This window comes from Puma concolor, chromosome A1 (genome assembly GCF_028749965.1).
Source record: "Puma concolor isolate L17-30 chromosome A1, mPumCon1.1.hap2, whole genome shotgun sequence".
Classification (NCBI taxonomy): Eukaryota; Metazoa; Chordata; class Mammalia; order Carnivora; family Felidae; genus Puma; species Puma concolor.
The window spans coordinates 237,272,203-237,299,215 of NC_141667.1; the positions used below are offsets into that span (position 1 = coordinate 237,272,203).

At 42.9% G+C, this 27,013-nt stretch overlaps 2 protein-coding genes and 1 long non-coding RNA gene across 5 annotated transcripts in view; 1 reads left to right on the forward strand and 2 right to left on the reverse strand.

The window, feature by feature from the left end:
• Window positions 1-4,595, reverse strand: part of ATP8A2 (ATPase phospholipid transporting 8A2) — a 651,437-nt gene extending 646,842 nt beyond the window's left edge. For all 3 annotated transcript variants that reach the window (XM_086715056.1, XM_086715049.1, XM_086715045.1), the window contains exon 1: window positions 3,886-4,595. The gene's annotated coding sequence lies outside the window, so the exon portion shown is untranslated. The remainder of the gene's footprint in view (window positions 1-3,885) is intronic.
• Window positions 4,596-5,288: 693 nt separating this feature from the next.
• LOC147584883 (uncharacterized) lies at window positions 5,289-16,744 on the forward strand. The gene is made up of 2 exons (XR_015254087.1): window positions 5,289-5,467; window positions 14,613-16,744. It is a non-coding gene; the product is annotated as an uncharacterized LOC147584883 (long non-coding RNA).
• A 3,037-nt stretch (window positions 16,745-19,781) lies between these two features.
• NUP58 (nucleoporin 58) overlaps window positions 19,782-27,013 on the reverse strand; it is a 49,260-nt gene continuing 42,028 nt past the window's right edge. Inside the window, exon 15 of the mRNA XM_086715098.1 lies at window positions 19,782-20,186. Coding sequence (XP_086571224.1) covers window positions 20,104-20,186 — 83 coding nt within the window. The 3' untranslated portion in view covers window positions 19,782-20,103. The remainder of the gene's footprint in view (window positions 20,187-27,013) is intronic.

A 27,013-nucleotide genomic window follows, 5' to 3' on the forward strand; every position in this document is an offset into this window, starting at 1 on the left:
GTTCGTACTCTGTCTCTGTCCCTGTCTCTCTCAAAAATAAATAAAACATGATGGGGCGCCTGGGTGGCACAGTCGGTTAAGCATCCGACTTCAGCCAGGTCACGATCTCACGGTCCGTGAGTTCGAGCCCCGCGTCAGGCTCTGGGCTGATGGCTCGGAGCCTGGAGCCTGTTTCCGATTCTGTGTCTCCCTCTCTCTCTGCCCCTCCCCCGTTCATGCTCTGTCTCTCTCTGTCCCAAAAATAAATAAACGTTGAAAAAAAAAATTTAAAAAATAAATAAATAAATAAATAAAACATGAAAGCAAAGGACAATAAAACAAGGCATGCTTGTATGGGGGGGTAGTGGAATGTGTGAAGGGGGTCAAAAGGTACAAACTTCCAGTATTAAATAAATAAATAAGGATGTAATGTACCACATGGGGACTATAGTTAAAAGTATTATATTGGGGGCGCCTGGGTGGCGCAGTCGGTTGAGCGTCCGACTTCAGCCAGGTCACGATCTCGCGGTCCGTGAGTTCGAGCCCCGCGTCAGGCTCTGGGCTGATGGCTCGGAGCCTGGAGCCTGTTTCCGATTCTGTGTCTCCCTCTCTCTCTGCCCCTCCCCCGTTCATGGTCTGTCTCTCTCTGTCCCAAAAATAAATAAACGTTGAAAAAAAAAAAAAGTATTATATTGCATATTTGAAAGTTGCTAAAAGAACGAATCTTTTTTTAAATTTTTTTTTTCAACGTTTATTTATTTTTGGGACAGAGAGAGACAGAGCATGAACGGGGGAGGGGCAGAGAGAGAGGGAGACACAGAATCGGAAACAGGCTCCAGGCTCCGAGCCATCAGCCCAGAGCCTGACGCGGGGCTCGAACTCACGGACCACGAGATCGTGACCTGGCTGAAGTCGGACGCTCAACCGACTGCGCCACCCAGGCGCCCCAAGAACGAATCTTAAAGAAAAAATATTTGTAACTGTGTGGTGACAGATGTTAGCTAGCCCCCTTGTGATCATTTCACAATGTATGCAAATATTGAATCATCATGTTGTACATCTGAAACTAATATAAAGTTTTATGCCAATGATACCTCGGTAAAAAAAAAAACAATCTCTTGCCTTTTTAAAGCTGTTTGTTTTCTATCTGCTGGAGTGAATGCTCCCCGATTCATGAATTGCAAAATAAAAACCTACCTGATCTAGTAAGCGGATCTGTAAATCATCTGTAGGAAATTTTCTTTTATCAGTTCTCTTTAAATGAAGTTTAAGAAAAGGCGAAAAACCCCTCTAAGGGTCATGTTGTAAAGACTTACTGAAAAGAGACTCCAGGGAACTTCCTGGGATGACAGGTTTAATTTTTTTTATATAAAGGAATGGATATTGGGTGTGTGCATTTTTCAAAACACATCAGACTGTACAGTTAAGATCTACATGTTTCACTGTAAACTTACCTCAACTTTAAAAAAATTTTTTTTAATGTTTATTTATTTTTGAGACAGAGAGAGACAGAGCATGAATGGGGGAGGAGCAGAGAGAGAGAGGGAGACACAGAATCCGAAGCAGGCTCCAGGCTCTGAGCTGTCAGCACAGAGCCCAACGCAGGGCTCAAACCCACGGACCGCGAGATCATGACCTGAGCTGAAGTCGGACGCTTAACCGACTGAGCCACCCAGCGCCCCTTAAAATGTTTTTAAATGCTTGCACTAGGATACTCATAATAGCAAAAACCTGGAAAACAAGCCCAATGACAAAAGCATGAGCAAGTAAGTTAAAATTCTTTTTGAAGAATGTGTAATGGCTTGAGAACTTATTTATAACACAGTGTTAAATGAACAAAAGGGAAACATAGAACTGTATATATGTTGTGATCTATTTTTTAAATGTTTTTAATGTTTATTTTTGAGAGACAGAGAGAGAGAGACAGAGCCTGAGTAGGGGTGGGTGGAGAGTAGAGACACAGAATCCGAAGCAGGCTCCAAGCTCTGAGCTGTCAGCCCAGAGCCTGACATGGGGCTCAAACTCTGAGTCGAAGTCAGACACTGAACCGACTGAGCCACCCAGGTGCCCCTATTTTTTAATATACATATATATGAACTGTGTGTGTGTGTGTGTATCCAAATCTAAGGAGAGAGGTATTAAAATGTTAACTGTAATTCATTATTCCTGGATGGTGATTTCTATTTCCATCTCATGCTCTTTCAAATTTTTTACAATTTTACAATAAGAAAGTGTTCCTTAAATGAAGTGTAGGGATATAGTGAGACTATCAGCCTAACGTCGTTGCTATGCTACAATTTCAGTTGCAAGGGATGAACAGCAGAGTGATCAAAGCAAGCGTTGGTTGCCAAGCTGAACTGGGGACCAGAAGGGATGTCACAATAACAGAGCAAAGCACCTCGCCAGGAAACGCAACACAGCTGCTGAGTATTGGGGAGTTCAACAGCTAACCCGGCAGCTTGATGACAACTGAACAAGTGTGAAAGCAGATGAGCTAGTTTTATAATAGTGATAAAAATAGCTGGCATTTTTTAAGTGCTTACTCTGCACCAGGCAATGAGCTAAATGCTTGACTTGCATTTCCTCACTTCGTTTTCAAAACAATACAAATAGACAAGGACGTGATTCTCCTTAATTTGTGGATGAGAAAACTCGGGGTTAGGAAGGTTCAAGAGTTCACCCAAGATCACACAGGTAGGTAGTAAGTGGGGCCGGAATGTGAGCTTTTGTCAATTCAGTGTCTAGTGGCCCCATCCATAATTATCGTACCCTCCAAATTGGTCTTTTCAACAGAGGAGAAGTCACAAAAAAAAAAAAAAAAAGTGTTTCTAGACAGTCATAGTAACACAAACCCAAAGCATAGTTTTATATAAACAGAATGGAAGACTTTAATCAAGTATCTACATTGTCTTCCGCAGCTGCGGACCAAAGACTACCAAAAGTAATTACAGCTTTGAACACATGCCCTCTCCTACACAATATGAGTTAAAACTCAGAGTTGACTGAATTCTGGAGTTCATCAGATGAACATCTGTTGCTTTGTCATCTTTTATGACCCGACGTCTCTCCACTGCAAGGCTTTGGAGGGAGAGGGCTAACGATATCATAGGCTGCACCTATCATAGGCCACTGGAGTGGCCTGAGGAACCATGTTGACCAATGAGACGAAGTCTCCCTGAAAACCATGCTTGATCTCCCTTAGCAGTTTCCTAACAAGTTAAACATGGGGATCCTGAGTGGCTCAGTCCGTTAATGTCCGCCTCTGGATTTCGGCTCCAGGCACGACCTCACGGTTCACAGGATCGAGCCCGGAGTTGGGCTGCCCTCTGACAGCACAGAGCCTGCTTGCGATTCTTCCTCTTCCTCTCTCTCCCCGCCCCTCCCCTGCTCACACTGGTACTCTTACTCTCTCTCTCCCAAAAGAAATAAATAAACTTAAAAAATAAAAGTAAAAAGTCACCCTATAAACCCAGCAATTTTGCTCCTAGAAATCCACTAAGAAAAATGAAAGCATCCATCCACACAAAAACTTGTACACAAGTGTGATTCATAATAGCCCCGTATTGAAAATAACCCAAACGTCCATCCACTGCTGAATGGATACAGAAAATGTGGTATATCCTTCCCTGGAATACTATTCAGCAATGAAAAAGTATTAATGCAGGTTACAATATGGATGGACCTCACTGACATAATCAAAGCCCCCCAAAATACCCTTTTGGCAAACTGATTCCTGAATATTGGAGAATCACTTGCATGAACATAACTTGAAGACATTTTGAGAAGTTAACATATAATATTTGGCTGGCTATCTGATTTATCATTTCTGTGGGCTACAGATCCTTTAGAAAGATTAATGTTCACATCACATTAAACATTTTTTTTCCCCTGCTCCTTTCTACTTACTTGATCTGAGTTTCACAGGAGCAGCAAAGACAGATGAACGTTTTTTGAATTATTTAACAATCAGAATGCTTTAGGCTGCATTTTGGCAGAGTAACAAGAGTGCGCTCAGGCCACCCCAAGCCACTGTCCCCGTGGGGAAGGACAGGAATCAGCTCTCTGCAGGCCTGCCCCCAGACAGGAGCCAGGTGGGAAAGCTGGGACGGAGAGAAGATGGAGTCCGGAGGGCCCTGGAAGGTGGGGAGTGGCAGGTGGCCTCGGCTGGAGGTGTCCGAGGTCTCCCCACCGCGCTGCGCCCCGCTTCTGTGATGATGGAGGCGCGCTGCGCGCACAGCAGATGAAGCGTCACCAGTGCGCATCCGAGCACAACGGCAACATACAGCATTTCAGTTATGACTTCACTTTGGAAAACCAGTCTGTCCAATATGCCTAGTAAACATCCCCTCCCGTTCTGGAGAGCGGGGCGCGCGTTTCACGGGCGGAACGTGGAATCCGGCCCCTAAGCGTAGGTAGCCATTGCGCGTGCCCGGGTGCCGGCACCCCTCATCCACAGGACGTGGTCGCGTCCCGGGGCGGCTCTCCCGGCAACAGCCCGCCGTGTTCAAGGGGGCGACCAGGCCTGGGGTCCTCCTGCGCGTGTCCTGAGCCGTGAGAGGAAACGAGCACAGGCAGGGTACGTGCAGCAGAGCAGGGGGAGGCAGGAGAGAAAAGGCAGGAGTTAGGGCAAAGAGACCGAGCCCCTTCCCTTCCTCCCACGCACCCCGCCCCCGCGCCCTGGACGCTGCCTGCAGCCCGGAGCCCTGCCTCTCCCAGGAGCTCCGCCGCCGCGCTCGGGGGCTCCCCACTCCCACGCCTGCACGCTCGGACACCTCGGCAGGCCGCGCGCGTCCTCACCACGCCCCACCCCTGCGTGCGCGCGTACGCGGGTGCAGGGACCGACGCACGCCCCCGCCGGCACGGGCCAGCCCTTCCACGCGCCAGCCCTGTGCCTCCCGCCACCACCCGCGTTGCCCCGGGGCTCCTGTTCCTCCTTCCCTCTCCGCGTCTGCCCCCCAGCCGCCGCCGCTGCCACCTGGCAATCGCACGCTCCGTCGCACTCCGCTCCCACCCCTTCCTTACCCGCGGCCCCCAGGCAGTGCCGGCAATTTTACAGAGGTGCACGGTGGGCTCCGGTAAAGCTCCAGATACAGAGCCACGCCGGCAGCACCAGGGGGAGGATGCGGCTCTGAGACGCGGACCGGTCCGTGTGCGGTGGGGGAATGAGACGGGTGGGGGGAGGGGAGCCAGGAGGAGGGGTCTGGGGGGGGGAGAGCCAGGGGGAGGGGTCTGGGGGCGGAACCAGGGGGAGGGGTCTGGGGGGGAATCAGGGGGAGGAAGTGGGGGGAGAGGTCTGGGGCGGAGGTCGCGGCTGGCTGAGAGCCCCGAGCAGAAGCGCAGGGATCCTCAGGCCAACCTGGCCGCACGGCGTTCCCAACTCAGGCCAGCTCTCCTCGGTGCAGCGGGTGCAGCTCGGACGCAAGGGGCAAGCCTGCCGCCAGCCGGTCAATAGACAAGGCATTGGGAAACAGAACCAAACGTCCAGAAGGTAAGGAAATCGAGATTTGCAGTTTGGAAAAGATTACCTTGAGGGGCACCTGGCTGGCTCAGGTGATAGAGCATCGGCTCTTGATCTCAGGGTCGTGAGTTCAAGCCCCACGCTGGGTGTGGAGCCTACTTAAAAGAAAGAAACTTGAAAGAAAAATCAACCGTGCCTTGGAAAATACAGCCTGTGGCTTACTCTGCCACCAGGAAAGCCTAATAGATGTTTTAAATACTTGATTTTTTTTTTAAAGTCTGCATACCTTTGCTCATTAGAAAGACTAACCATTGTCTCATGTATTTATCGGTAGTGTTTTCATTTTGTGAATTGGCCCTTAATGTTCTTTATTTATTTATCCTCACTGTAAATATTTTCCCACTTTGTTGCTTTTGTTTCAACTGGTGTAGAATGTTCCATGGGAGGAGTGGGGAGGAGCAAGGCAGGGATGCTCCCCCAACCCCACCCCATCCGGCTCTCCATTTACCAGAGTTCTCTGAGAGTAAGCCATAAACATTGGCTCTGGCTAACTTAAACAGAAATGCAATGTTTTTAGTGTTTGTTTATTTATTTTGAAAGAGAGAAAGAGAGAGTGGGGGGAGGGGCAGAGAGAGAGGAGAGAAAGAATCCCAAGCAGGCTGCGCACTGCCAGGGTGGAGCCCGACTCGGGGCTAGAACCCGTGAACCGTGAGGTCATCACCTGAGGTGAGATCAAGAGTCGGTGGCTTAATGGACTGAGCAACCCAGGCGCCCCAAGTAGGTACAGAACCCATGAAAGGACATGGGCCCTCACATAACCGCAGGCAACTGGGAACATCAGAGCCTTGGGAAGGGCTCCGCTTTTGACCCCGTGGACCCCGGCTCCAGATTCACACTTCTCAGACAGAGTCTGAGTGGCCAAGGCGTGGTCAGCGGCCCAGCCTGCAGGGACGCTCAGTGAAAGGCGTGTGGATCGAAGCGGCTAGCCCAGGCAGGACAGTCGCAGGACCACCAGCATTCAAGGAGGGAAAGGGTCATGGGGAGCGAGGTCAGCCAGCCCCGAGAAACGTAATGTCCAGGAAGGCAGCTTGCTTCCCAGTTTTGCCCTTCAGCTTTCTGGATTTCGTGACATTGTTCAAAGGCATTCTTTATCTCCAGGTGACACTTTTTTTTAATGATCCATTTATTCTGGTATTTTTTGTGTGTTCCCTTTTTCATATCTGACTCTTCATCCCATCTGGAGTTTATGTTGTTTTCGGGAACAAGGCAGGGGGTCCCGCTTTGTTGTCTTCTAAATGGTGAACAGGAATGCCCACACCATTTCTTGAATTAGCCACTTTTTTCACACTCATTGGAAATGCCACCTATGGTGTGGATCTTTATTCTATCTAGATTCCCGTAGAGAACTTACGTCTGTTTCTGAACGTTATCTTTTACACCCTGGACAAGGCTCCGCAGGCTGGAAGAAGCGACAGCCTCCAGGTGAGCATAGAATGGGACAGAGTCAAAGACAGAGCCTGTCTCCCCCCCCAGTACCCAGGAAAGGTTCAGATCTCAGAGCCATGAGCATGAGGGAGGGCAGGTCGAAAGAACGCCTGCAAACAAACCCAGTGACGCCCCAAATAGTCTACACAAACGCACACGCACAAAAATGTGTGCACACACACTCCCATGCATGGGACACGTCCATACAAGGACACGTGCATACATGTACGTACACTCACAAGCACAGATACAAACTGTGACACAGACCCGAACACACACACAGACACATCTGCATATTTGGTGCACACAACACGCGGCAGCCAGGCATTTAGATAAATAAGAGAGAAAGGATAGCTAATTAGAAAACTAATCTGATTAATAGAGGTTCCAGAAAAAGAACGCTGAGAAAATGAATAGATGGAGAATAGTTTTTAAATATTTTCAAGGAAATATTTCTAGAGCTACGTTCATCTGTTTTCTCGTTTAAAAGACCGGTAAAGGACTTCTGAGAAAGATGTCAGAGTTGGAGGACCCTAAGCTCACCTTGTCCCGTAGATACAACTAGATAATACCCCCATCGGTGTAAATAATCCAGAATATGACCCGAAGACTGGTAGAACAGACCCTCTACAGCTAAATTTAGAGAAGAGGCCACATGGAAGAGGGTCAAAAGGGAAGAGACATGGCCCAGAGCTAAATGGACCCATGTGACCATCCCTGAGAGCAAGTGATGCCGGAGGCCTGGAGGGAGGAAAGGAACAGACCTTCAAACTAGGCACCCCAGGTGCGAGGAACCCGCATGGGGAAGACAAATCCTGAAAACCAGAGACATAATTTTTTGAGTTCTTACAACCAGCGGGGCTTAATACGTGGAATGTTAAAAATCAGTGGGCTTGGCTCTGGGGTTGCTGGGAGGACGAGGGGAAACTGAGTCCCCACCCTTAAAGAGACAACACAACAGGGGCGCCTGGGTGGCTCCGTCGCTTGAGCGTCCGACTTCAGCTCAGGTCATGATCTCGCAGTCTGTGGGTTCGAGCCCCGCGTCGGGCTCTGTGCCCACAGCTCAGAGCCCGGAGCCTGCTTCGGAGTCTGTGTCTCCTTCTCTCTCTGCCCCTGCCCCGCTCATGCTCTGTCTCTCTCTCTCCTTCAGAAAAAAATAAATAAATAAACATTAAAAAAAAAAAGAGAGAGAGACAACACAACAAACAGCCTCATGGAGATATAACACAGAAGCAGGATTTTGAAAACCCCCCGGGGGATATGAAAGGGACATTCGTTTACTAATCTCAGGGTGCGTACTGGAGGCACGGGGATCATTGGCCCGCTTCTCCAAGAACAAAATTCCTGGCAGCTGCCGTTTCCCTTCACTGACCCTCAGCCTAGGCACAGGGACACCTTCAGAAACTAGGGCAGCAGCCACACCCGCCGCTTAACTTGCTGACGGTGTGCTCCACCCCCATGACCTTCAGACACCCCCCCCCACCCCCAGCCAGGCCTTGCCTCGAGGTCCTCTGCCACGGCAGACCTATCCAAACCTCGCTAGCGCCATTTTCTCTGCCCTCGCGTTCTCCTGTGGACTCACTACCTCCAGTCCTGCAGCTAGAGCTCTAGGAGGTCTTCCCCAAGCTCCGCATCCTCTCCCACAGCAGACCTGCACAAACTTTGCTAACACCACTACCCGCCCGCACCTTCTGCAGACCTGCCCCCTCCAGAAAGCCCTCGGCAAGAGCCCGTCCAAAGCAATGCGGTAAGCCTGGCAGTGTGCAGGCAGCCCCCGCGGTCACCAACACAACCTCAAAGTGACTCCTACCCGGGGAGAGCAGAAGATAACCACACGTGTCAGTCTGACAGCAGCCCCAGCAGGGGGTAGGGGCCATTCATCTGGTCTGAATGCAGGCCCAGCCCACCGACAAAAGCTTCCCAACACAGGGAAAGGGCTCTGCAGTTCAGTGCTGCCTTATCTCTAGCAAACGCCTGCTCTGACTCAGCTCAAGCCCAGGATGGCCCCAGACTGGCCAAGTCACAACACAGGGACCAAACCCTGCCCGTACCAGACAAAGAGATCTGTCGCACATGACTGGACTGAAGGCGAATGCAACTCGGTCACAACAGTAGGAGGAATGCAACACATAGAGAGGACACCCTCGAATCGGGAGGTTCTGGTGAGCAGGGAACATTGCACTGCAGGGCACTACAGGACCTTTTCATAAGGCCACTACTTCTAAGAACAAGAGACATAGCTGACTTTCCTAACACGTAGAGATACAGAGAGTTAGACAAAATGGGAGGCAAAGGAATACGTCCCAAATGAAAAAAACAGGACAAAATCACACAAGAGAGCTAACTAACAGAGCGAAGTAATATTCCTGATAGACACTTTAAGGCAATAGTCATAAAAATACAGGGGAAGACCTCAGTGAGACCCTTAACAAAGAGAAAACATAAGAAAGAACCAATCAGGGATGAAGAGCTCAATAAAAAACATTTAAAATACGCTAGATGGAATGAACAGTAGATTTGAGGAAGCAGAGGAATGGATCAGCACCTTGGAAAACAGAGTACTAGAAAGCAATCAGGCTGAACAGCAGCGAGAAGAAAACATTAAAAATGAAAATAGACTTAGGAAACACAGTAACACCAAAAAATGTACTAACCTTAGCGTTATAGGGATCGCAGAAGGAGAAGAGGGAGAAAAGAGGGCAGAAAATTTATTTGACGAAATAATCGCTAAGAACTTCCTGAATTTGGGGAAGGAAACAGAAAACCACACCCAGGAAGCACAGAGTGCCCGGAACCAAATCAACCCAAGGAGATCCAGACCGGCTGCCCTGATCGAGCACCTAGAGAGGAGGGGAGCCAGCCCCAGGCTCCATGGCTAGGTTAGGGGTGCAGTCCACAGTAGGAGAAAGTGATACCCTCCCTGGAGTGGTGTAAGAAGAGGGGTTCTATCTGCTCAAGAGACAAAGACTGCCTGCCAGCCAGAGACCATATATCGGGTGGCGTAGGGGCAGCACTCTCCCAGTACCAGGACTCATGGAGCAGGAGTTTGAATCCCAGCCAAGCACCAGGGCATGGGAGTCGGGAGAGCGGGACAAATCACCTCACTTGTGCCCGTGGCACAGTGAGGACGGCTTGAACAGAGTGATTTGGAACACCTGGTCCATAAAGGACAGACTGGGGGTCGCCATTTTTCTGATCCCTCAATTACAGCAGCGCTTTCAACAATAGCCAAATTATGGAAAGAGCCTAAATGTCCATCAACTGACAAATGGATAAAGAAGATGGGGTTTATATATACAGTGGAATACTACTTGGCAATAAGAAAGAATGAAATCATGCCATTTGCAGCAACGTGGATCAGAGAAGGACAGATATCATATGTTTTCACTCAAATGTGGATCTTGAGACCATGGGGGAAGGGAAGGGGGAGAAATACAAACAGAGATGGAGGGAGGCAAACCACAAGAGACTCTTAAATATAGAGAACAAACTAAGGATGGAGGGGGGGCTGGGGGAGAGGGAAAATGAGTGATGGGCATTGAGGAGCGCACTTGTTGGGATGAGCACCGGGTGTTGTATGGAAGCCAATTTGACAATAAATTGCATTTTAAAAAAGAAGAGGATGTGGTGCTTATATACAGTGTAATAATATTCAGCCATAAAAAAAGAATGAAATCTTATGATTTGCAACAACATGGCTGGATCTACAGAGTATAATGATAAGCGAAATAAGTCAGAGAAAGACAAATAGTATATGATTTCACTCATATGTGGAGTTTAAAAAACAAAAAAGACAAGCAAAGGAAAAAAAAAAAAACCAGGAGGACAAAGTGGCAAATCAAGAAACAAGACTCGACTATAGAGTTCAGAGAGTTACCAGAGGGGAGGTCGGTGGGGGCATGGGAGAAACAGGGGATGGGAATTAAATGTACACTTATCAAGATAAAAAAAAAAAAAAAGTAACATAAACTTATCATGGTAAAAAAAATTAAGTAAAATAAAATTTAAAAAGAAAAGCAAATGGATGTGCCGCTAAAAGGATATTTGTGTTATTTTTGGCTAGGCTACAAATGAAGCTGAAGGTTTAATTATGATTTTCCAATGAAACTGGGTGGGGTGACACTTTCCAAGTCCTGATGGGATTGATATATGAATTTTTTTGCCTCTGAAAATTTTACTGAATTTTTTTGCCTCTGAAAGTTTTATGGAGAGATTTGATGAAACTTAACCAAATGTAGCATACCCAGTAAGTTAAAATCAGATAGGGGGCTTGAGTGTGTGTGTCTCTTCCCCTTCAAAGAGTCCTGGCAGAACAAACATATTTTAAGAGGTCCTTCCAGTGAAAATTTAACAACTCTCAGTTTCGTGAAAGGGGAATTTTTTAATTACAAAATTCCTACAGAATAAAGATATTGAAAAGCACTAAGTATCTGAATCTATAAGATACACATATACCAATAAAAATGAAAATGAAAATTATTAAGCTAACTGCTATTTATAAGAGACATGCCAAAAATATAAGGACACCAAAGGTTTGAAAGCAAAAGATGGAAAGGTTACATCATGCTGATATAGACAGAAGGCAGGAGTGACCATGTTAATAAGAGACAAAACAGATAATAGTAATATTACTGGAGGTAAGAGGGTTCTGCCTAATGATAAAAGATTCAATTCACCTAACATAATAGCCCTAATGTGTATAATGAAAACTTGATACAACTTCAGTGTGAAAATGACAGATACATCAGTAATATGGGATTTGAATACCAGTTATTGACACATAGTATGATATAGCAGTTAAGAGCATGCATTGTGCAACCAGAGTGTCAGGTAGATTCCTTATTCTGGTACTCATTAGCTGCGTGATCTTGGACAAATTACTTATTTACTTTCAATTTCCTCATAGGTAAAATGAAGGTAATGACAGTATTCACCTTAAAGGATGATTAAAATAATTCCCTAGGGGCGCCTGGGTGGCTCAGTCGGTTAAGCGTCCGACTTCAGCTCAGGTCACAATCTCGCGGTTTGTGAGTTCGAGCCCCGCGTCGAGCCCTGGGCTGATGGCTCAGAGCCTGGAGCCTGCTTCCCATTCTGTGTCTCCCTCTCTCTCTGCCCCACCCCCGTTCATGCTCTGTCTCTCTCTCTCTCTGTCTCAAAAATAAATAAACGTTAAAAAATAATAATAATAAAATAAAATAATTCCCTAATAACTAATGCCAAGAGCCCGAAACATCACCCAGTATTTAGCAAGTGCTGTGTAACTGCTCATCATTTCATTGTCGATAGGTCTAGTGTACCAAAAGCAAACAAATAAATGTACAAAAACATAGAAGATATAAACGACGTAAATAAAACTTTTATTTTTAAATTTAAAAATTTAATTTTAATTTTAAAGAATAAATAACATTAATAATAAATAAATAAAATAAAATAAATAAATAATAAATAAAAATAAAATTTTCAAATTTTAGTTTTAAAGGATATGGTCGGAAATGTAGAGACAAAGAATGCATGCTGGACAAGAAATACTTAGGACTGAACATTAGTAAAAATTATCAAAACTTGTGGGATAATCCCAAATTGACACAGGAAGAAAATTTAGAGACCTCATGTTTATGTTAAAAAAACAAGAAATGAAAAATAACCAAAAATGTAATTAGCTAAATGTCCATTTTTAGAAATTAGGAAAAGAGCAACAGAGTAAGCTCAAAGAAAAGAGAAGAGCCCAGAGATGAGAACAGAAATTAATGAAATAGGAAAAAAAAGACAGGATACAAAGTATCAACAAAGTCAACAGTTTATGCCTTGAAAAGACAAATAAAATAGTGGGATGGGGAGAGTGGAGAGAAAGATACAGAGACAGACACACACATGTGCATGCACACACACGGAGGTACTTTATAAAAAAAGGTAATACACATTATGACCAAGTTTGGTTTATTCTGTGAACGCAAAGGTAGTTTAATAGAAAATAAATACATGAAATTTAGTGCATTAACAAATTAAAGGAGAAAATCTTTCTCATCTCAATGGATGCAGAAAAAGGAAGAAATTCAATACCTATTGATTTTTTTTTAATGTACACAAGGGAATTTGCTTACCTAGATAAAGAGAATCTTTAAAAAAAAATCTTTGAATAATATCTTAAGTAAAGATAAAGAGAATCTTAAAAAAAAATAAAACTTTAACGGTGAAATACTGATCAGGACAAAGACAAGAACGCTATTATTCCCCCTCCTATTTAACATTATCCAGTGCACCCAGCCAGGAGGGTAAGAGAATAAAACCAGGTGAAAGATCAAAGGACTGCAAAGGAAGAAACAAAATGGATTATTTGCACAGGATATGACTGTAAGGTAGAAATGTGTAACACATATACAATTAAATTATTAGAATAAGGGTTTAGCAAGTTTGCTGAATATAAATTCATTATACAAATAGAGAGAGTGCAAATCCTATTATGGGAAAAAGTTATAAAGCTTTATTAAAAGACATTAAAAAGGCCCCCCAAAATGGAACCTCATACCATGCTCATTGATGGAAAAATTCAGTGTTATATAATTATGCATAAATTAATCCATAGAGTCAATGGAATTTAAAACAAGTTTCCAACAGGAATTTCCATGAAACTTGAAAAGCAGATGTTTGTCTTCCTAGAAAAGGGCCAAGAATAAACAACATAGTCCAAAAGAAAGAACAAAATAGGAGAATTAACCTACTAGACATAAAGTTATAACAATTAAGTTTGTGATTTAGTTTCTATAACAAGTCAATACAGAATTGATACTGGGAGAGATAAATAAACCAGTGGAACAGAATAGTGAGAAAGAGGCACGCACGTATGTGAAACTTAACCTGTGCCCGGTTCCACTCTGGAAGCCTCTGGGAAAATAATAGCTTATTCCATAAATGGTGCTGAATTTCCATATAAAAAAAATGAAATTGTTTCTCACACCACTCATGAGTCAGCTTCAGGTGGAAAGAGCAAGTATTGTTATGACTTCTAAGTAGGGAAATTTTTTTTAAACACCCCCCCCCAAAGATCCATAAAATCATAAAAGAAAATAATGAATAATTTTAACTACATTAAGAGTAAGAACTTCCACTCATCAAAAGACACTCTAGATGAAAAAGACAAGCCACGAACCGTGATTAAACATTTGTTACTTATTTAACCAACAAAGAATGAACAGTTAACAATTTATGAGTTAATAAGAAAAAGAGAAACAACCCAATAGGAAAACAAATGGGCAAAAGCTATCACATATTTAACTGGAAAGAAAAATATGAACGGCCCATAAACATATGAAAATATTCTCAACCTTATTAGTCATTTAGTAAAGATTGAAACCGCCACAGATACCGTTTAATACCAATTAGACCAGCAAAAATTAAGGAATCTCTCATTATTGTTTCTAGTGTGGATGCAGAAAAACAGAACCTCACAAACACTGACGGTAGGAAGGTAAATTTGGGAGCGCCTGGGTGGCTCCGTGGGTGAAGCGGTGAAGCGTCTGACTCTTGGTTTCGGCTCAGGTCACCATCTCAAGGATCGTGGGATCCTGCCCCACATCGGGCTCTGCGCTGACAGTGTGGAGCCTACTTGGGATTCTCTCTCTCTCCCTCTCTTTCTGCCACTCCCCTGCTCACACGCTCTCACCAGGCTAACACACACACTCTCTCTTTCCAGTTCGTGGGCCTCCTTTACCTGAATCCTCTGGCCAGAAAGACTGGGACGTTTCTACTGGAGTTTTAGTCTCCTGAAATGCACTGAGAAGCTAGTAGAGCCTGCCCTGGGGGCAAAGCATTGAGAAAAAAAGACGAAAATTAAAAGAAAAAAAAAAAGGAAACTGGCCCCTGTTCAACAACTGCCTTCGGTTGCGTATTTTTCAACATCCGCAAGTAGTGTTTTTGTGTTCTGTCCAGAGTTTATATTTGTACTAAGCAGGGAGGACGTGCTATCAGGGGAAGGCTGGGAATCTCCCCCCTCCCTGTGACCCCACTCCAGGCAGATCTTCCTCCCCGACGTTGCACCCAACCATGCTGCCAAAGGTGACTAGAGATTTCCTCTGACTTCAATGTTACCTTCTTTCTCCTTCTAATTCACTGGACAGTTTTCCTAAGTCTCCTTGGCTGTCTCCTGCTCATCACTCTGACTTTTTTTTTGTTGTTGGAAAGCCCCACGGCTTCTCCCTTTTCTAACTCCCTCTTTTGTTAATCACCTGGCCTAGTAAAACTCCAAAATTTAAATCACCCCCTCAAGAATCTCTTTTCAGATGCCTACCGAATGCCTACTGAATCTCTTTCCAGATGCCTCTTTTCATCTGCCTACTGCCAGATGCCCACTGGTATGTCCGGAGGCGTCTCAAACTTACAATAGCTGACCGCACCTGTGATTCTGCCGCTCCTTCTCCCCCACCGCTCCCTCAACCTTGCCCTTCCAAGGAACGTCAACTCCGTTTTTCCCCAAATCCTTAAGTCACCTTTCATTCTTCTCTCAGTCTTCCCCTCATGTTCCATCGGTCCACAAGTCCTGTCAACTCCAGCTTCAAAATATACACGGAATCATCAAGCTTCCTCATCACCCACAGTGCCCCAGCCTGATGCAAGTATCCCTCATTTCTTAGTCAGAGAGCAGGAATGGTGTCTCAGTTCACCTCCTGTGTCTTTGCACCAGTGTTTTCTAGCACAGCTTCTACTGACATATTGTATATTGCAAAATGTTGAGTATCCCTGGTCCCCAGTTATTGTGACAACTAATATCCCCTCACCCACGTGCATGCACACATAGGCATCTCTGAACATCTTGGCAAGAAGGAAGTCATAGAAAGATATAGCATGCTCATGAATTGGAAGAATTAATATTGTTAAAACGTCCATATTTCCCAAAGCAATCTACAGATTCAGTGCAACCTCTATCAAAATCTCAATGGCATTTTTCACAGAAATAGGAAAAAACAATTCTAAATTTTGTATGGAACCACAGAGGACCCCAAATAGCCAAAGCTACCTTGAGAAACAAGAACAAAGCTGGAGGCATCATAATTCCTGATTTCAAACTATTACAAAGCCATAGTAATCAAAACAGTATAGCATTAGCATAAAACAGACACATAGTCCAACGGAACAGAAAAGAGAGCCCAGAAATAAACCTAGGCATACATGGTCAATTAATTTACGACAAAAAGAAAAAGTCAAAAATATATGATGGGGAAAGGGAAGTCTCTTCAATAAACGGTGTTGGGAAAACTGGACAACCATACACACAAAAAATGGAACTGGACCACTACCTTCTATCATACACAAAAAATTAAATCAAAGTGGATTACAGATCTGAATGTAAGACCTGAAACAATAAAACACCTAGAAGAAAACATAGGCAGTAGGCTCTTTGACATTGGTCTTGGTGATGAATTTTTTTGAATTTGACATTAAAAGCAAAGGCAACAAAAAGCAAAACAATAAACAGGTGAGACTACCTCAAACCAAAAAGCTTCTGCACAGCAAAGGAAACCACCAACAAAATGAAAAGGCAACCTATTGAATGAGAGAACATATTTGCAAATCATATATCTGATAAGGAATTCATATCTAAAACATATTTTAAAAAGCTCATACTACGGGGCACCTGTGTGGCTCAGTTGGTTAAGCGTCTGACTTTGGCTGGGTTATGATCTCACCATTCAGGTTCGTGAGTTCCAGCCCTGCTCTGCGTTGACAGCACCTGCTTGGGATCCTCTGTCTCCCTCTTTCTTTATCCCTCCCCCACTCACATATGTGAAAGCACCCAAACAGGCGTGCATGCTCTCTCTCTCAAAAACAAACATTAATACTGAGGAGGGCACCTTTTGGGATGAGCACTGGGTGTTGTATGGAAACCAATTTGACAATGTCATATATAAATAAAAAAAATAAAATAAAATAAAGTAAAATAAAAAAAACAAACATTAAAAAAAAAAAAGCAACAAAAACCTCATTACTCAATAGCAAACAAAAAATCAATTAGAAAATGGGCAGAGAATCTGAACAGACATTTTCAGTGAAGACATACACATGACCAAGAAGTACAAGAAAATGTGCTCAATGTCACTCAACATCGGGGAAATGAAAATCAAAACCACAAGGAGATATTGCCCTTATACCTGTTGGAATGGTATCACGAGAAAACAAAAACAAGAAACAACAAGTGTTGGTGAGGAGGTAGAGAAAAAGGAACTATTGCGCACTGTGGGTGGGAATGTGAATTAATGCAGCCACTGTGGAAAGCAGTATGCAGGTTCCTCAAAAAATTAAAAATAGAACTACCAGATGCCCCAGAAATTCTACTTCTGGGTATTTGCCCAAAGGAAACAAAACGCTAATTTGAAAGGATATGTGGCAACCCCATGTTCATTGCAGCGTTATTTACAATAGCCAAGACATGAAAGAAACTTGTGTCCATCAGTGGATAAAGAAAACGTGATATATCTTTCTATATATATACACATATATATATATTCCAAGCCTGGAATGTATATGTGCAGCATGGTGATTACAGTTCATTTGCAAGTTGCTAAGAGTAGCTCTTACAAGGTCTCATCACAAGAAAAAAGAATCGTAGCTATGTGTAGTGATGGATGCTAACCGGACTTACTGTGGTGATCAATTCACAACATATACCGATAGTGAATCATTATGTTGCACACCTGAAACTGACATGTCAATTATATCTCAATAAAAAACTATTGCTCCTTTAACTTACTAAAATTTTCTCATAAGTAAGGTCATAGCTCTCAGATCTATTTTCTTTCTGGAATTTGCTAAATGTTTTACATATTTCATGCTCTGTGATATGCAGCTATATCTCACGGCCAAACGTGATGCATTCCAAGCTTTATGTTCTTCATAAATATTTTAATTCAAATAAAATAAATTTCAGAGTGTCATATTTTCCCAAGGCCCAAAGTATAACTATGAGTCATTTGGTTTTATTAGTGTTCTCTAAATATTATAAAATTAATATTTAAAAAAAAAAAGAGAGAGGTCAGATCGTGTTACTCCTCCATACAAATCCTCCAAAGACTTACTATCGCACCCAGACTGAAAGGCAAAGCCCACATAATGGCCTCCAAGGCCCTACACAATCCAATGGCGTTTTTACCTCTGATCTTCCCATAGGTTCTTACTCTCCTCCCTCTCTTCATTCCTGCCATACATCTGATGCTCTTTGGGCCAATGAGTCCTCCTGCCTTGAGACGTTTACACTGTTTCCACGGCCTGCTTTTGCCCATGACTCTGCTTGGCTCCCTGCATCATCACCTCTTACCTTTACTCAAATACCATCTTCTAGGTGAGGCGTCCTGTAGCTACTTCTTGTAGCACTGTAAGCCTCACCCCAGCAGTCTCTGTTCCTCTTTTCCACCTTGTTTCTTCCATACACTTATCGCCACCTAAAATTCTACATATTTAACATATTACTTTTTATATAGCCCATGTCTTCCAACTAGAATATATGTGCCACGAGGGCTGGAATTTCTGTTTGATGTATTCACTTACCTATTCCAACACTTAGAAAGGTGTCTGGCCCATAATAGTTGCTCAACAAACATTTGTTAATAGAATGAACACAGGAACGGTATATGCTTCATAAGAATCAAGTGCGTAATATACAGATAGCCAATAAGCATAGAAAAAGACGGCCAACGTTATCTGTCATTAGGGAAATTCAAACCACAATGAAATACTACTTCACACCCACTAAGAGGGCTATAATTTTTTAAAAAGACAATAGCAAGATATGAAGAAATTGGGACCCTCACATATTGATGGTAAGACTATAAAACGGTACAGCTACTCTGGAAAAATTAGACAGTTCCTCGAAATGTTAAATAGAGAGTCACCATGTGACCCAATAATTCCTTCCCTAGGTACACACCCATGAGAAGTGAAAACACGTGTCCACACAAAAACCTGTACATAAATGTTCATAGCAGCATTATGCATAATAACCAAAAAGCAGAAACACCCGAAATGTCCGCTGATGAGTGAATAAGCAAAACATGTTGTATGCATGCAATAGAATATTATTCAGCAATAAAAAGGAGTGAAGAACTGATACGTCCTGCACTACGGATGATCCTTGATAACATGCTAAAATGTTAAAGCTGCCAGTGACCCTTACATGAAATGTTCAAAACAGAAAGGAGATGAAAGTTTACCTAGGACTTGTGGTGGAAGTGCTGGTGAAAGGGATTGCTAATGTGTATGGAGTTTCCTTTCAAGGGGGAAAAATGTTCTCAAATTAGACTGTGAGGGGGTGGGGGGCACCTGGGTGGCTCAGTTGGTTGAGCACCCACTTCAGCTCAGGTCGTGACCTCGCATTCCGTGAGTTCGAGCCCCGCGTCGGGCTCTGTGCTGACAGCTCAGAGCCTGGAGCCTGCTTCGGATTCTGTGTCTATTCTCTCTCTCTCTCTTAAAAAATAAACATTAAAAAAATTAAAAAAAAAAAATAAAGTTAGACTGTAGTATTGCCTCACTTTGTGAATACACTAAAAACCAGTGAATGTATACTTCAAATAGGTGAATTATGGGACATATAAATTATATCTCAGGAAAGCTGCTTTTTAAAAACGAATGAGTTGGGGCGCCTGGGTGGCGCAGTCGGTTAAGCGTCCGACTTCAGCCAGGTCATGATCTCGCGGTCCGTGGGTTCGAGCCCCGCGTCGGGCTCTGGGCTGATGGCTCAGAGCCTGGAGCCTGTTTCCGATTCTGTGTCTCCCTCTCTCTCTGCCCCTCCCCCGTTCATGCTGTGTCTCTCTCTGTCCCAAAAATAAATAAACGTTGAAAAAAAAAATTTTTTTTAAACGAATGAGTTGCATAATTACATTAACAAAGATTTAATTCACTGTACTTGGTCAATTCCATTTTGTATCAGCTTTTCCTACCCATCTGTAAACCTTCCACGATTCCTTATAGACACTGAATTAGTGGCCTACTTCCCAGTAGTGTTTTTAAACCCTCTCCGTAACTGGTTTATGATCCATTAGATCATCCTTAAACACCAAGGGCAAGTTTTCTTTACTGAATTCAAAACACCTTGGCCAAACTCATTAAGCCTTATAGTTCTATTCTTAAATAGTGACGTTGGTAAAATGATAATCAGAAGTTCCTTCAAAGTCGGTATTTGTTGATTCAGTGACTGCTCAGAACTGGATTTTTCTTCCTATTTCATTGGTTTCTGTAACACTGGGTTTTCGAAATCCAGTTAAAACCTGTGATTTGTTGCCTGAGAGAAAAAGAAAAATAGTTTAGACCGTATGGTGACAATTCTAATATCTGTTGCATGTTTAGCTTGCCTGGACACCTGCTGAAGCACCTCATATACGTGAACTCATTTTCATCTTCACAGTCAACCTGTAGCATAGGTATGATCTCTGTTCCACTAACGCGGCACTTAAATAACTTGGCCAAGTGGTGGAGGGCATGGTTCCAACCCCTCTGCAGAGTAAGGTCCACAGTGGGTCCCTGAATTAACCCCTTTCCCACTGTAGTAATCACTCAGTTCGTAAATATTCATGGAGTCCAATCAAATGCTAAGTATTGAAGATACAAAAACAAACCAAAATAATAACAAGACAGGGCTCTTGTTCTGGGATCACAGAATCGAATGTGGGAGACAAATACCTCCTCGAGTGACAAAAGTATATGTGGTAAGCCTGTGTCATAAGGTCCAAAGTCCTCCTGGAGTGCAGAGCTGTATGTTCACTTTGCCAGAGGAGATGGGGAGGACGAGGACAGAGGGCACTGAGAGGCTAATCTCTATTCCAGGCAAAGGAAGCAGAGGATGCAAATGCAGAGTGGCAGGAAAGAACTTAGTATACCCTGGAATGGCCTCGGTGTGTGAGAGCAGCAGAAGAGCAGAAGAGGGCTTGGGAAAGTAGACGCCAGGCTTTGAGGGACCTTGCAGATTATGCTAAAGCGTTTGGAATAAAAAGTACCAGAGAGTATGGGCTTTACATAACCCTGTCTGCATTTCAAGGAGGTAACGAAGAATTCGGATGACTCACAGGGGTAGACACAATGAAAGGGTTGCCAGCTAGGAGGCTGTTGTAAGAATTGACACAGAGATTTTTTTAAAGAGAAACAAATTAAAAATTTGCGGTTTCTTTCTCTTTTAGAGAGAAGTGGCCCCAGGAGCGTGGTTAGTACTGTCTAAAGCAGCACCGTCCAACAAATATAATGCAAGTCTCATATGTAATTTAAAATGTAAATTAGATTAAATTAAAATTTAGGAGCCCCATTAAAACAAAACAAACACATGAAATTAAGATTTTATTTAACCTGATACATTATCATCTCAACATGAAATCAAAATAAAAATATTAATTAAAAATTTTATTCTTTTTTCATGACAAGTCTTCTAACTCCAGTGTGGATTTTATACCTAAAAGCTTCTCAAATGCTAAATTTGCTTTGGAACTACTTGACCTGCATGTAGATTTCACAAAATTTACAATCAAAAAGTAGAATCGCATATCTAGGTTGTTCCAAACACCCTCAAGTGTTGCCCAATATGTAGTTGAACGTCCATTTTCGAATTTAAATTGATTCAAATGAAGATTTTAAATTCAGTTTCTCAATCACACTAGCCATATGTCAAGTGCTCGGTAGCCACGTATGGCAAATGGCTACCATTTTGGGCAGTGCAGATTGAAATACTAATTCTGAACCAAGGCATAATGACTTACCACATTCTCCTGCTTGGCTTATCATAGGTGTTCACTAAATACGTTTGCTATTATCAGAGAGCATAGACTTGAAAAATAGAGAATCACTAATTCTAAACCAACTGCAAATAAAAGTGTATCACATGGGAGGAGTTCTTTTTGAAACCAAAAGGAATAAATGCTCAGCGCATTATTGTTTCGGGCTGTTATTTAAAAGACCGTTTTTCTTTAGACCAATCCCTTGTTCAGCTACTGTAGAAAATGCACACTATGATTGGAAAGAATTATTATTTGTTATTAACACACCTACCAAATAGTAAAACACAAACAAATGAGTCCCATTATAGAACTTTAAGCCATGAAACAACAGGTCAGGAAACAGACACTGTGCAAGAAATTGACTAGCCCTCTGGCAGGAGGGAACTCATCTCCCCTGCCCCCTGCTGTCAGCTTCCCGGCACTGCAGAGCTCCCCTTGTGGAGTCATTGCTTTCAAAGCGATGGTGGAAGGTCAGAAGCTTTCCGCAGCACTGAGAAACTTGCCAGATGATGAAGATGTTTTCCTTCCTAGTGATCATTTGAGTGGACTAGCCATCGTCACTCTCACATCTCTGTGAATGAGGAAGGCTGGGAGCCTGGCTCTCTGTGCGTTGGTTTCCCCATCACGGCCCTAGCGGAGGAAGGGTGTAGAGAAGACCCGTATGATAGTTAAAGGAGAGAAAGGTAAGGGACCAAGCCTGTGGGCCACAGAGCAAATGATGAAACTGGTGCAGCAGGTAATTCAACAAGCGAGGTAAATGTAAGAGAAGGCAGGGAGCAGTGGGGACGGGGGTTAATTGGAGGGTCAATGACACTTCTCAAAGGGGAAGTTCCCGGGGGGGGGGGGGGGGGGGGGGCAATCGCTGCTGCCAGATCTGTCTGCTTGTGTTTGTTCACAAGAGATTGGGGATTTCGTGTAAAATCTGATTTTTAAAAATCAGCACACATTCTGTGGACCAAACAGATCAAGTGACAGCTCCCTAGTTAGTTTGCAACCTCTGAACCTAAAGTTACACGAAGGTCAAAATCAAGAGCAGCATCCAAAAGAGTTCAAGTGAAAGCTAGTGAAGGACAGTTATTTTGAAGAAAGGGTAATGCAAACTACCTCATAGACCAAAGAGAATACAAGTCACTGCTGGGATAAATCCAATCTAGGTCAGCTTATATCCGTATCAGGAATAAGACAGATTCAATACAATATGTACTCAAAACAATTAAGGTAAGGCCCTCTCTTTTTAACTGAACAGCCACATCAACCCTGGACTGCTATTGGGCCATCACAGGAAAGAGAAATAAACCGTCTTGTTCAAGCCACTGTATTTTCAGGTCTCTTACTAAAGCAGCTTTGCCTGTATCTGAAGTAATATGAGCCATGCAAACTAAGGAGATGTCCCTGCAAACAGAAACCCCCTGTGTTAATAGCAAAGAAATGTTAGGAGCTGGAATGGAAGAGTAACTGACTAGCAGATCAAGAGAGCTGCCTTTCACCATGGTGGGGAAAGCTGAGAAGGAAGCTACTGATTACTGCAGGAAGAGGTGAAAGTGGGACTGAAAACAGAATTGGCCAAAAGCTTTAAGGGGTGAAAAAGGTCACTTCCAAACAGAGAGAAGGGAAACTGCTTTTTTAACAAGGTTTATGGAAACATGACTCTTTTAACTGTCGTGTGATTTTGATAAAAAATAAGAATTAAACATGAAAATAATAAATTCTGCTATATTCTCTTTTTTAGTGTTTATTTTTTAATGTTTTATTGTTTATTTTTGAGAGTGAGAGAAAGCAGCGCACGAGTAGGGGAGGGGTAGAGAGAGGGAGACAGGATCTGAAGCAGGCTGCGAGCCGTCAGCACAGAGCCCGATGTGGGGCTCAGACCTGAACTGAAGTTGGATGCTCAATCCACAAGCCCCCCAGGTGCCCCTAATGTGTGTTTACTTTTGAGAAAGAGCATGAGAACAAGCGGGGGCGGGGGGGGGGGGGAGGGAAACAGAAGGTCTAGAGCAGGCTCTGTGCTAAGCACAGAGCTCAAATTCACCAACTGTGCGATCATCATCTGTTGGACGCTCAACCAGCAGAGCCACCCAGGCGCCCCTCTGCTATTTTCAACAGTAAGAAACTCACTAAACTAATAACTAAGTCAGGTAGAAGGGGATAATGATACACCAAAATATATAAAAATATATCTTTAAATGTTTACATATCATCAAAAATAGGAATGACTTTCAATGATACATTTTCAATTTTCTCTATATACAGATAATTTGAATTATATCTGTGTATATATACAGACACACACAGACCCACACACCACACACAATTACAGTTTTAGGGGAAAAAAATACAAATAAGACCACGTAGGATCAACACTGTGTAAGGAATCTAAAGTGGTAGTTTTTAGAAACTTAATAGATTACTTAAAAAAATAAGATAAAATGATTACATCAAACAAGGGCTCAATCTAGAAGATACAGTTAAAACATAGTTTTAGTTTTCATAGTGGCACCTATACAGTTCACCAAGATAAGAATAAGAACTTGTCACTCATGTTGTTTATATAAGAGTTGGTGTCCTTGAATCAAGTTCTCCCGTCTATCTAGGAGAAAAATTTTTAAAAAGAAAAAAAAAATGCATTGGCCACAGAGATTTAACTTTTCTTCTGCCTTCTGAGTATGTGACAATACAGAATGCATTAAATTTGGAAATGACAGTGAGCTGAACGTGCCATCATTTGAAAATCAAGTTCTAAAAGACTTCACTTGAATGACACTAGATATATCAGAGTTTGAGTCTTAGCATCCTCACTTAGGACTTGCAGGACTTTGGGCAAATTAGCTGCTTCTCTCATCTCTAAAAGAGAAATGATCATATCACCTATCTTAATGTCACGGCCCTATTTAAAATGTCATGACTGTCAAAGCACGCTAAAAAGTAGTAGGTGTGAAGTCTCTTTGCAAGTTCTGCCATTCTCCAATTACGGGCTGGCACCAGCCACCTAGCTGAATCTTCTAAAGACAACTTCATACGATTATGAAGTTTTAATGGTAAACAAATACGAAAGACTACAAATTGTAAAACTTTAAATGTATTAGGGGCACCTGGATGGCTTAGTTGGTTGAGGGTCCAAATCTTGACTTTGGCTCACATCATGATCCCAGGGTCATGAGATCAAGCCTCGCGTCAGGCTCCATGTTGAACAGAGACCCTACTTAAGATTCTCTCTCTCCCCTCTCCCCAGCTCACATTCTCTTAAAAAACAAACAAAACAAAACAAAATAAAACAAAACTTAAACTGTCTTAATTCTCTTTTCCCTCTCATTGACCTCTCACTCTTTCCCAGAAGTCATTAAAAAAAAGACCAATCAACTTGGGCAATTTTAAAACTTAAAATTTCTACTCAGCACAAAAATAAACCATAAATAGGTGAAATGATTAACTGCAAAACATCTGCAATACATAAGAAATTATTTTAAATGCCATAATTTTCATTAAAAAGTTACATGGCTCCAAGAGTAAAGGTTTAAAATTGTTAATTTTTCCAAACATCTCTACAGATAGGAAGGGATTACATCCAGGGGCGCCTGGGTGGCGCAGTCGGTTAAGCGTCCGACTTCAGCCAGGTCACGATCTGGCGGTCCGTGAGTTCGAGCCCCGTCAGGCTCTGGGCTGATGGCTCAGAGCCTGGAGCCTGTTTCCGATTCTGTGTCTCCCTCTCTCTCTGCCCCTCCCCCGTTCATGCTCTGTCTCTCTCCCAAAAATAAACGTTGAAAAAAAAAATTAAAAAAAAAAAAAAAAGGAAGGGATTACATCCAAAGAACTCTTACAAATAATTTTTAAAAGCTGGTTACTACCTACACAAAAATGTTGAAATTCATAAAGAAAATAAATAAAACTGGATACCATTTTCACTGATCCTACCAAAATTATTTCTAATAGCAAAAAATATAAAAAAGTCGAAATATTCACCAAAAGAAACTGGTTATTAAACAGAGTGTGGACATACATGCTATGCAGTTATGAAGAAAAACAATAACAGAAGAAATTTAACAGAAACTTCCTGTGGAAAGTGAGGTATTTGTTGCTTTTTATTTTCTCCCTTTATCTTGTTCAAATGTAAAATTATCTTTAATTAAATAAATCTGTGGTTCTTCAAATTCAAATTGTTAATACTTCATTAAATACAAGGGGCTCCTGGGACTTGGGTGGCTCAGTTGGTTAAGCATCCGACTTCGGTTCGGTTCGGGTCATGATCTCAACTGTTCGTGAGTTCCAGCCCTGCCTCAGGCTCTGTGCTGAGAGCTCAGAGCCTGGAGCCTGCTCCAGATTCTGGGTCTCTTTCTCTCACCCTGCTCCTCCCCCAATTGTGCTCTGTCTCTCCGAAAATAAATAAACGTTAAAAAAAAAAAAAAAAAAAAACTAAAACAAAAAAACCCCAGGGGAGCCAGGGGGCGTGGCTCAGTAGGTTAAGCCTCTTTGGCTCAGGTCCTGATCTCACCGTTAGTGGGTGGGAGCCCTACCTCGGGCTCTGTGCTCACAGCTCAGAGCCTGGAGCCTGCTTGTCTCCCTTCCTTTCTGCCCCTCCACCGTTCGTGCTCTGTCTCTCTCAAAAATACACACTTTAAAAAATTAAAAAAACAAAAAAAACAAACAAACAAAAAAACCCTATTCATTCATTGCTCAAAGCCACCTATTACAATTTTCTTGGGAGTTTCCCCAGGCCAAGTTAATTTCTCCTCTGTGCACTCAGTAATTTTCTTTGTATCTTTAACCTATCACTTAATAAAAAGCTCACATTAGAGTATACTTACTTATAATCCTCAACTCTAGAAATAAACAGCCTGGTCTTGAATTCTGGCCCATTCACTTACTAGTGACTTGTGCCTAATTTCTCATTTGTAAAAAAGAAATGATAGTACCTACCTCATAGGACTAAGGAGTAAATGAGTTCATGTATGGAAAGCTCTTAAGAGCAGGCCCTTGCCTCCGCTTAGCACTGATGTTAGCTAACATTACTGAGCACAGAAAATACCCCATTGCTATTTATATTCCTCTAAATTCCCAGCACTGACTTGCACACAGCAAATATTAACAAATGTTTTACTGAATTTAACTGACTTGCTACCAGGGGATTCAAAGGGTTGAGGACGACAAAAACAAGGTCTCTGCAAATGAAATTTACAGCCCAGTCTTCAGGACTGCGACCTTTGTGAGCCTGGTAGGTTTTTCGTTGTTCTTAATTGACAGATTAGGTAGAAGAGAAAGAGTGCATTAGACTGAGTAAAGTAGGAAGAGGCAAAAAAAAAAAAAAAACAAAAACCAACCACATTTGGCCCAGGACCAACTTGTCCAGTAACCC